Consider the following 11,504-nt stretch of genomic DNA (forward strand, 5'->3'; position numbering starts at 1 on the left):
CTCAGGTTGTGTATAACCGATCCTAATGCAAGTGAAGCCCTGACAGCACTTGACTAGTGTTTCCCCCACATCTAAACCTCCCAGGGGAGGATCTCAAATCCTGGCAAAAAGTCTTTAAAATTACTATTTTCCATGTTTTTGTGTTAGTGTGCCCTGTTTATGTAGTCTAGAAATAGGTTATTGTTATGACACATAAATAAATAATTTAGATTTCACCAATGGACTTAGTGTGCTACTTTCCTATGAAATTCATCTTAAATTTTACCTGTCCTTATTTTCACAGACACAGTGCGAGAACGCCCGAATACCAATTTCAACGAGATCCGAACCCTGCTGTGGATTAAATGTACCAATGAGGGAACACCAAGGTTCCCTGGCCATTGCTGCCATCTTGAAATATGTACATTCTAATTTATTTTTTACAAAGCTGTACAGTGTGTAAAATTTGTATTAATCATTAAATGTCAATAAAATTGTGTTTTCTCATACTTGAAGTGCAATTTTTCATGGAACAGAATAGCAGATTTCATGTTGGGTGTACTAAAATGGGAACCAGAAAGTAGTTTAAAGTGCATGTGAGTAAAGTATACTTCTGTAGCACTTGAAGATATAATCAGTTTAATTTGTCAGTTGGTGTTTGCAAACACACAGCATTTAAAATCGGCCACTCCTGATATTTGACAATCTGAAAAGGCTGCACACCCTGCATGGTGTTATTGTCTGGCCCCACCTGGAGCTAAAAGGCTCCTTGCCAAGACCAGGAAACGTCCCAAACACAACAAAATATGAAGAAAAGAGAAAATACATGCATACATGTCTTGTATCAGTCTATACATTGTGTTCTAGGAAATTCTTTCATGTTATAGGCTTCATACTTAATCCAAAATTCTAAAATAATCTAGTCATCTGGCATCTAGTGGTGAGTTTGCAGATTGCATCCAACTGAAAACCCCTCTGCTTACCGAGAAACATGGCCGACTCCTTGAAAAAAATAGTTACCTATGTAGATATAAGCGGCTCATTCTAAAGTAACAAAAACACATTTCTTAATTTGTGGTCATCATTATTCCATCATACAAGGAAAATATAGTTATTAGAGTATTCTATTCCTTATCTGCCAATGAATCTCTCCGGAATCCTATACACTGTTCCTTTAAGTAAAACAATTATGTTTTTAAAATGTGAATTATTAGTAAAAAACAATACTGTGACTTTTTATGACATACTATAACATGAATGATGATACCCTTTTTTCTGTCTTACAATTGTCACAAACCGGGCCGCACGGCCATGACAAAAAGGTGAGATACACACAATCAAGAAGTTTTCAAATTATTTATTAATTCAAATGGCAAAATATAAGAAAAACCTAATCTAACAGTGGTGTGTGGAGTCAGTAATGTCAGCAGTGTAGGTGAGTGCATGAGTGGAACGTGTATGTGCTATGTTGTATGGTGTGGAAACAAACCATGATCAGAAACCAAAAATGGGTGTCTCGAGCAGGAAAGAGATAGCACTGAACACAAAGGGATTCTTAAATAACATAGAGCTGCTCAGGTGCAACCACTCTGCTGACGAGCCTCTGCCGGGCAGAGAGGGTCGTCACACAATGGTGTGAGTTTTATCATGTTTTTATTATGTACTATACTATGACATTTTCTTGACCATTTCATGACATACTATACTATGACTTTTTATAAAATATTAATGACACGCTTTATACTCTAATTTTCTTTATTTTTACTGACATACGACTTTTTGTGACCTTGTTTTTGAAATACTTTTCTATGACTTTAATGAAATTTCAATTACATGCTATACTCGGAAAACTCTGGAAACAGCAGACAGGTACACTTTGGCTGCAGCTTCGGTGAGACTATAAAGAAGCACATTCGGTTTGCAGTTAGAAAGTTCTGCAAGGACTAAGGTAAAGCTGGGCTTGTCTCAGTCTCTGTTCAGCATGGGAGGAGAACTGTGGACTCGGACTGTGGATATTGTCAAACGGTGGAAAATCACTTTGATGAACTCCTTAACCCGATCCAACACGTCCTACTTGGTGAGGACTCAGGAGTAGAACCATCCATGGTTCAGCCTTATAGATAGGGTGAGGGGTATGTGGAGCAGAGCCACTCACTGCTCCTTTGCCTCGAAAGGGGCCTGCCAAGATGGTTCAGGCAATTGATCAGGATACCTTCTGGATGCCTCCCTTTAGAGTCTTTCCGGGCAAGTCCAAGTGGTAAGAGGGCCCTGGATAGACTTTGAGAACACCAGTGGGATTATATAGCTTGTCTGGCCTTGGAACCCCTTGGGGTTTCCCAGGAAGAGCTGTAAAGCGTTGCTGGGAAGAGATACATTTGGAATACCCTCTTCAGCCTGCTGCACCCACCTGACTATTTTTCAGTGTCATTTTGCAACAAAAGTATAAAATCTTGTCATGAGGTAAATGAAACAATACATTTATTCTCCACTATTTACCAACAACATACAGCATAGTTTAAACATCTAAATACCTATAAAGTCCTATGAAGCAATGCTTAATTACTAATGTCACTTCCCATACCAGAATATCCAATAGTGGTTCCAATATTTTTACTGTTCACACTGAATGTTAAATAGATGGCATTTTCATTTTCAACAAAGATTTAAAAACAACTTACAAAAGTCAATCACAAGCAGCGTTTTGATCATACATGTTTGGCCTCAGTGCATTTTCTTCAACGTTACAAATCCCCCAAAAAAGGTTGCACATCTAATGCTTTTGATACTTAATACAACTTTAAAATCTCCCTGGTTATTAGTTTCCCCTTTTGAATTACAACAATATGGTTGAAATTATTCCACAATTAATCAGCATCAATATACAGTAACAATAATAAATCTTGGCAAGGTGTAAAACATATATAAAAGTTCAGGATATTGTCCATTGCAACACAAAACTGGCTATTAAATAAAACTGAACTGCTTTCCTCATGTTTGACAGTACTGGCACAAAATCTCAACGTTGACAGCTTATCCTTTTACACAGACTTAATTTTGGTTTTTATAATAATATGGAAAAACTAAGCCAATCACAAGCTTCAGTGATGTCAATGTTCTCATTTCAGGAGTGTGTCTGTATGGCCTTCATCACGCTGCTCCAAGCTATATTTAACCTACTGAATACCAACCTTGAAAATGGGTTGAAAAATGAGTTATTTATATTCATTGGGAGCACTACCCTAATTCAGGCATCTTATTGTCATACTGCGGTGGTGGAGTGATGGGTTCAATGGTCACTGGATTCTGTGTAGGGGTGCGGATTTGGAGGCGGAAGTCCTTCAGGTGCAGTTTGTCTGACTTGATCCTCCTCACTCGGAGGGGCCGCAGTAAACGGCTCGCCCGGCTGGTACTGCGAGTGGGCAGGCTGGGGTTTGATGTAAGGCCAGGAGGGTCAGCCTGGAGCTCAGCAGCAGGTTCAGCAGGAGCTGGTGTGACCTCGGGAGGGTTGTTAGTGGGTTCTGCTCCTTCATTTTCCACGGCAGCTATGATGTCCTCGTAGGACGGCAGCTGGGAGGTGCTATTGCGAAGGTTGCTCTCGCGGACAGGGTAGTCGCCACTGCCAACAACCTCCTCGTAACTCGGCACGTTGTACGAAGCTCGGTCGGCCGCTCTGCAAAAAAAGTCTCAGTGAGAAAGAGCAGTATAAAACAAAATAGGTAAGAAAATCATTAACTTTAAACCAGAACAACTATTCTGTTGCCACTCAGGGACAGGAGAAACAAGCCGTGAATACAACACTGACATATCACTTTTTATGTTGATATGACAAAGGTGTTGGCAAACGGTTTCAGTTTTTCAAAATCAGCATATATCGAGCAATATTATCATTAATTTTGAGTCGTGTTATTGTTCACTTATCAAATGTAGTTCCGATATTCACTCTCTTTTAGTTCTGTTTTTTGGTCTCTTGACAACTACCAGGAATATCTGGTTATTTAGTTGTTAAATGCTCAACTGTGTTCACCAGCTGTCTGTACAGCAGCCTGCTGTGGCTATGAGAGCTGTAAGACTGAACCAACACTAGTTCAGAATTTGTCAATTTCACATGACTCATGCTCCCGTCATTGATCCATTGTTATTATATACATATTGATTATAGCATCCGTTTTCCTTATATAACAAACCATGATCTTAGTTTCTCAGCTGTACTTGAGGTTTTTGCTTTATGATGATTTGGTTGATGCTTTTGAGAAGAATCTGTACAGTCTGACTGTCAGCAGGGCAACTTGACTGCTTAGATTCATAACATAAGAAAAAAATCCATATATCATATTATGTGACAGCTATTTGGGCTGTTTCATGAAGCATGATTATTAATTTAGCTGGACTGGGGTTGAGTAGAACAGCTCACATCTATACTACGTATAATGTATAGGTGAGTAAAGCATATTTCAATTTTTTCTGATGACATACGTTTTTTGTGTGTACTGAAATGAAACGCTCCCAGTGATGATTTGGTGCATTAATATGTTCTTAGGTCTGTTTTTAAAGGGGGAATGCCCAAGTAAAGAACTTTCAAATCCTAAACAAAGTGGATTTAGATATTCAAAGTTGAAATGCTTCAGCAATAATAATAATAATGTTCGCACTATACGTTTCAAATTGCAGTAATACTGGAAGTTGATAACATCTTATGAATAAAATAAAAAGACAAAGGTCCATTACTCACGCTTCCTCCGGCGCCCTGGCTACATGGTTCATGAGGGGGACTCCTGTTGCCACTGGATGCCTTCTTGCATTGCTTTGTCTCTTCTTGCTCCTCACACCAAGGAAAATGGATAAAAGCAACATGCATGCCCCTACTCCAACCAGCACCATAGCCACTACTGAAGGTTTCGAGCTGCCTTTGTCTTCCCCATCACCGTCTGGCCCTCCAGTGGTGTTGCTTGGCGGTGTAGGGGAGCCGCCTGAGTCCTCTCCATCCGTCGGTATCACAGTCCACACAATCATGACGATACCCAGGGCGATGAGTCCCACTCCAAGTGCGCACAGGGCATAGTGAGCGCCTGAACCAGTGCCCTCTGAGCTGGAGGATCTGTTGGGACGGTTGTTGTCACCGCATAAACCCCGACTGGAACACATCCCTGCAGGACAAACTGAGAAAGAGGATCACCAATAGAGTGAGAATAAATTAGAGATACAGAGATGTTAACTGTAAGGCTGTCATACTACAATAATAAAAATGAATTGTAATCCTATTCAGCACACCTGTCTCACTTAACTGCTTGTTATGCAAACTCATGTGGTGAACAGGGAGCTGTTTTTTCCTGATTTGTGCCTCTTTGAAAAAGTTTTAAATTACAATTGTTAAAGCAAAATACTGTTTACGTTCATAACCAGCTACCAGCTAAGGCCTGAATGGAGGGTTGTGGAAGTTCTGGCAGGCACAGAAGTAGATTAACAGTCACATGTAGTGCTGCAACTAACCATCTTTTTCATTATTGAATATGCCTATTATTTATTTAATTAATATATATGTGGTTTTCTTTATAAATTGTCAGTAATATGCAGATCACAGTTTTCCAGAGCCCAATGTAACATCTTCAAATGTCCTTTTCTTGTTTAATAAACATTCCAACACCATCAACCACATATTACTATTACTACTACTTTTACTAAGAGCCCTTCTCTAACACTACACTGTCATATGTAGTTTGCACTTTGTAAACTCTGTTTCTAAAGGTGCTATATAAATACAGTTATTATTATTATTATTATTATTATTATTATTATTATATCTTTATACATGTCAAGTAAAGCCAAGCCTAAAAACATCAATTTGTGTTATTTACAAATATATAATGAGATTGCTACATTTTTGAGTAACAGGAATGAGAGAGCAGGTTGACAAGAAAACAGGTTTAACTAAAACAAGTGCATTAGTAGCTCCACACGTGTCTGAACATGACAAAACGAGAGACATCAGATCTTTTGATTGAGGGTATGACTCACACTCAAAAAATGGAGTGACAAAACATGTCTTTGGTATGTTGGTATAATGATATATTACTTAACATTCATTATGATGTATACAGTTAAACACAATGGAACCGAATGGAACTTGTAAAAATAGATAAGAAAGGTAGCATAATTGTTGTAACTTTAGTTGTACTGTAAGAGTTCATGTTATTGTGGCTCTCTACCTGTAACATATACACATGCTTCGTTGGGTACATCCAACTAGGGCTTTCTTCAGAAATCTTTGCAATAAAACAGTGGACTTTATCATTTTTTGTTATTGTCAACCTTTAAAGCAAAGGATCATCTTTACCCTCCATTACCTCAGTGAGTAATTTTTCCACTCAAATTGTTCAATTAAAAAACTTTTTAGATGGCTGACAAGCAGCTAGTATTTCTCAACATTTTTTTTTTAAATGATAAAAAAAATACACAGACTCTCTAATGTAGCAGAATATGATTTTGGGAGGTACTCCTGAAAAAGATTGCAGATTGCCTCTTCTACTACTGCCTCAACCGATGTGCATTGTGTGATGACTGTTAATTACACTAAATGGGTGTGTTTGGAAACATGTTCAAACATGGAAACGTATTCAAATACTGACCTGCAGGAAGTACAAAAAACGTAGAACAGGTTAGCGATAATGTTCTTGTTGTACTGCAGTGTTCATAAAATGCTACATTAGTACTAAAGGTGCTGATGGGCACCAAGTAAATGGCAAGCCTTTAGACCACTAAAAATTCAAACAAACACTTTATCTTTAGCAAGGTAGGCTGGATCCATATTCATGCTGTTTAAACAGTATTTGGGGTTGGCGCTTAGGGAAAGCAGTGAAGAAGAGATTGGTTTTGAGGCAATTTTGGAAAATCGGGAGGAACACAGAGTCTCTATTGTCTTGTGAAAGGGAATTCCAGAGCATGGGAACTGCCCTGGAGAAGGCTTGTGAGGATGGTGAGGTGAGGACAAGGACAGGTAGGCAAGTCTTCAGCACGTTAGTGGGTCGAGGGAGCTGGTGTGAACAAAGGGAGGAGGTATGCATTTCCTAATTCTGTAATCTGGCAATTTCTTGGTCCAAAATAAATAACTTTAATCTACTGTACATCATGAATTTAAGTGAGTCCACCAGTTTCTTGCATCCATCATTAATAAGCCACCACATGCTGCACTATTCTCAGGACAGGTTTGACACAGATGAACTGATGATTTATGATTTAAAGGGCAAAATATTTTACGCATGTCATTAATGTGCTAAATGCAAATGAAAGTCCAACCCTTCGTTTAAAGCACGCCCTGCAATTAAGTTTCTGTCTTCTTGTTCTGACTAAGAAATGATGGGATGGGCAGGGAGGGCTGAACAATGCTAATAAAGTGGTCCTGCATGCTCTGTACGCACGATTCAAAGAGTCTGGGAGAGCAGATGACTGGTATCGGGTGATCAATAATTGATTATCTCTTTTATCATGATGTGATCAGTGGGATATGCTATTGATACACCATCACCAGTATCACAGTGCATTTGAATTGATACTGAGGCCGTTTTTTTGGCCCACAGATTTTATTTAACAAGATGAAAAACAGTTGAATCTGTAATGTATGTCTCATTATATGCATCAATATCAAATGCACTGACCTATGTTGTAATTCTATTATGTTGTTAATTCTGTACAGGTGGCATCTATTGCACTTCTGTCCATCCTGGGAGATGGATCCCTCCTCTGTTGCTCCCTAAGGTTGATTCCATTTTTTTTCTTCGTTTTTCCTCTTCGATACAAGGGTCCTGGGACAGAGGATGTAGTGTGTATTTCTTATTTTGAAGCCCGCTGAGGCAGATTTGTGACTCTTGATTTTGGACTATACAAAATAAATTGAATTGAAGTGAATTGAAAAAAAAATATATATATATATTATGGGTCAAGAAATATGGTTGACATATGGCTCTCGCTCGTTTCCTTCTGGTTTCGTTGTTGTCTGTTCTCACACTCTTAGCTCTGCCAGGAAGCTTGAAGACCCTGTTGCACTGGAGAGCATTTATGCTGTTGTTCGTTTACAGTTTCTATGTGAACTTCACAATAGTTGTGCAGAACAAACTAATCACCGATAAGATAAGGAAAGTCCCTCGTTTTGTGTCAATTGCCCTCCTCAAAGTCGCAAACCGTGACTTCAAACATTTGCTCCTTGGGCTGATAATGTCGCTGGACTTGCCGCTCATTATTCACTCTAATAACAGCTTGCTTCCTAGGCATGTAGGCAGTAGTAGCATTATGAAATGCAGAATTCAACTGCACAACAGCTGTTAGTATAGACAACAAGATCAGTTTGTTTTGATGTTTGTTTTCTTCCTGCAGAGTTACGCATAAGGGAAGTATACCTTGTGACTGCTAAGACCCAATCAAAGTAGCAAACACAGGTGTTTACGTCATTGTTTTCAAAGGTCTCCGTGCCTGTCCACACTAGGATGCAACCCCGGAGTTTTCAAACTAACACTGCGACGGTAGCAATTTCAAACGCCCCCCTTTTTGGGGGTTTTAAAACTCTGGAGTAGTGTGGACAAAAGGCATAAAAATAGCAAAAGATATGTGCTTTAAACGGAAACGTAGTAGTGAGGATGTAGCCTTAGCAATTTCATGTACACTGTATTTGGCTTAGTGTGTGTGTGTGTGTGTGTGTGTGTGTGTGTGTGTGTGTGTGTGTGTGTGTGTGTGTGTGTGTGTGTGTGTGTGTGTCCTACTTCCTACCCCTTACTCGGACCACAATCATCTCGGTACTCTGCGTTAATTTATTACAACACACATTTAAAGTTCATCACTGCATCTTGCACGGTTGCAACTGTCCACAGACAGACAAACATACAAACACCTTGCAAACTAATTAAAACCCCCTCTGTGGTAGTTCTCACTACTGTAGTCGTCTCCAGGACCAATTATCATGATGACACACAGACAGACTAACACGCTAAAAATAATACCACACCCACATTAAACACAACTTCTTAGTCAATGTCATTATACAATTCTGCTACCATTAAATCACGGCGGGCCACAGAGTTTTTAGTGCCACATTTACGCCTAGCCTTCTGTGACTTTAGGTAAAAATTATTTCAATCATACAGATTTTAAATGTGTGAGGAAAAAAAAGGAGCACTGCTATTGGATCAGAATTGGTATATAGAACCCCTCATATAATGTATTACCATCTTATCAAGGCTAAATATGGCTACAGTTTGGTATCACTGTGATTTTATCAGTTTGCATTGCTGACATTCTGTGTCATTAAATGCACCAGTATATTGTTGTGCATTAACACACAATTATAGAGCAGTTTGTTGTGCATGTTACAAGCTGGACGGTGTGCATGGGTGTGTCCTGTTCAACATCAGGACATTCCCAACATTAAAAAGAACAGTCCCTCCTATAATGATAACAGGCCTACTAACTGCTTCAATAAGGAAAACTGTTTGGGGAATAATAACTTCTAAAACATTCAACTTTTACTGGGCAAGTAACGCATTTAATCAAGCTGCCAGTTATTTTGTTGTTTGTAAAGTATGCACGTCCCCTCACAGGAGCTACACTAAAAACACAACTTATCTGGACACAGAGAGTTCATAAAGACAGATATGCGACCCAACTACAAGCCCCTGTTAATTTGATAATGAGCAAAACGTGTCGAAGGTGATCAGGAAGAGGCCTTACCTTTCTCCGCTCAGCGCTCAAGGACTTCCCTCTTCACCTGAATCTCGCAGGTGTTTCCAAAAGATCACAGGGAAAAAGAGGAAGAAGACATAAACGCAACGACTGACAACTGATATTCGTTTTTAAAAATCACGATGTTTTTTTTTTATATAAACTTATATACAACGTTTACCACCACAGCTGATGTTAAAGAGAAACTTTTGGCAAATTCCGGGCGGAGTGAAACCTCCCCTCTCCTTGTTGTAAAGCGTGTTAGTGACTCGTTTTCCGCATGGTCCTAGCGCCGCTCAGGTAACTTCTGCTGGGGATAATTTGGTGGACAAGAAAGGAGGACACACCCGGAAATAGATTATTTAATGGGTTTAAATTTATTGATATAATAAAATAAAACATGGTAATGTTTAAGTTTTAAATAAAAAATGATTATTGTGGCTGATGACTATTTTCTACATTTTTATGTTTAGTGTACGAAACACCAAAAGTATTCCAGAACCCAGGAGGGCTTCTCTGCTTGTTTTGTTTGACTCACGATCTAAATTTACACACCAAAATATTCAGCTTTCTGAAGTCATATTTGGATCTTTTTGCTTGAAAACTGAGTTAAACTATGAATCATTTCAGCTCCAATGATTATTGTTAAGATATAATTAAAGCAAAAATAAAGGTATCCTTAATTTTATAGAAGAGGAGACCAACTGGTGTAACATGTTGTGGTCTGAAGTATACAACTCCTCTTCTTTATATCATCACAACCATCAAAGATACGTCTGACAAAGACAGACCTACTATAAGGTCCACTCAGTAGCTGTTTTGGAGCTTCAGATTGTGTCACACAATCGTACTTAGCAGAGGGAGTGGTGGTCTAAAGGTTAGAGCCCCAAAAGATTACTGGTTTGAGTGTAGAGCAGCACTCTCTCCTCATTACCAAACACAACGGGGCCTAAAGGCCATTATTCCACCCCTACTCTGCTCAAAACTAAAGGGGATGAAATGCAAACAGGAATTTTGATGCATTATTTAATTAAAAAACTAAGTATTACAAACTAATCAAAAAGCTAATGTGACACTTTGGAAAATTCTGATCAGATTTTAAAATATGTAATATAAATAAAAATATAAAGTATCTTTCCAAGATCTTCATAGGATAATATCTTTTTTAGAAGAGATTTGAATGCATTTGTCTTGAAAAAAACCCCAATAACAGGCCTAAGCTTTATATGAGTTGACAATAATTTCAGCTTTAATGTTGGCGTACATGAAAAGCTCTGACAGCAGGGTGAAGAGAGACAGTAAACAGTCATAGTAACACTGGTGTTAAAAGCATAAACCATTGAGTTCTTCCCTTCTGTTTCAATACAGGTTTGAACTGGTCTGATCTTCCCGCTTAAACAACTTTGCTCTTTGTGAAGGAAAATGCCAAGATTGTGATGGACAAACCTGTTTTCTACTATGTGGATAAACCTCAGGCATTCAGCTGCATACAGTGTGGCCCTGTGACATTTAATATGTGTGTTTTCATGCTGAGGAACAAACTTTAAACACCTGTGTGTTATAAAACACGATTGAACTGTACAAAAATACCATTACATTCTCTCACCTGGGCTCATAATATAAGTAACAGCATTGCCTTTATGTCAGTGCTTAACTAATACAGTATAAACATGTGCAGAACGTTTGCTTGAATTTTTTTACACATTTACACTTTCAAAACCCAACATTCAGCTGTATGTTTTATCTACATAAAACCTAGATGAGTTTTGTTAAAAAATATATCTCAACATTCACATTCAAATGAAAACCAAAACAATTTCAAT

General features: G+C 38.5%; 1 protein-coding gene across 2 annotated transcripts; it reads right to left on the minus strand.

The window, feature by feature from the left end:
• Nucleotides 1-1,572: 1,572 nt before the first annotated feature.
• On the minus strand, nt 1,573-9,989 carry tmem51b (transmembrane protein 51b). Of its 2 annotated transcripts, XM_054617312.1 has the most exons (4): nt 9,863-9,989; nt 9,691-9,727; nt 4,709-5,135; nt 1,573-3,649 (listed from the first exon to the last, which is right to left on the minus strand). In XM_054617312.1, exons 3-4 carry the CDS (start codon nt 5,119-5,121, stop codon nt 3,214-3,216), a joined length of 849 nt encoding a protein of 282 aa, XP_054473287.1. In that variant the 5' UTR covers nt 5,122-5,135; nt 9,691-9,727; nt 9,863-9,989; the 3' UTR covers nt 1,573-3,213. The 2 variants fall into 2 exon arrangements, with proteins under 2 accessions (XP_054473287.1, XP_054473286.1); XM_054617311.1 differs by having other exon boundaries at nt 9,691-9,989.
• Nucleotides 9,990-11,504: the final 1,515 nt, after the last annotated feature.

This window comes from Anoplopoma fimbria, chromosome 17 (assembly GCF_027596085.1).
Source record: "Anoplopoma fimbria isolate UVic2021 breed Golden Eagle Sablefish chromosome 17, Afim_UVic_2022, whole genome shotgun sequence".
Classification (NCBI taxonomy): Eukaryota; Metazoa; Chordata; class Actinopteri; order Perciformes; family Anoplopomatidae; genus Anoplopoma; species Anoplopoma fimbria.

Bases quoted from the DNA above. Each gene is read 5' to 3' on its own strand.
- tmem51b (XM_054617312.1), bottom strand. From the start codon at position 5,121: ATGTGTTCCAGTCGGGGTTTATGCGGTGACAACAACCGTCCCAACAGA. The intron at 3,650-4,708 runs GTGAGTAATGGA...CTTTTTTTGCAG, and splicing joins GCCAGGGCGCCGGAGGAAGC to AGCGGCCGACCGAGCTTCGT.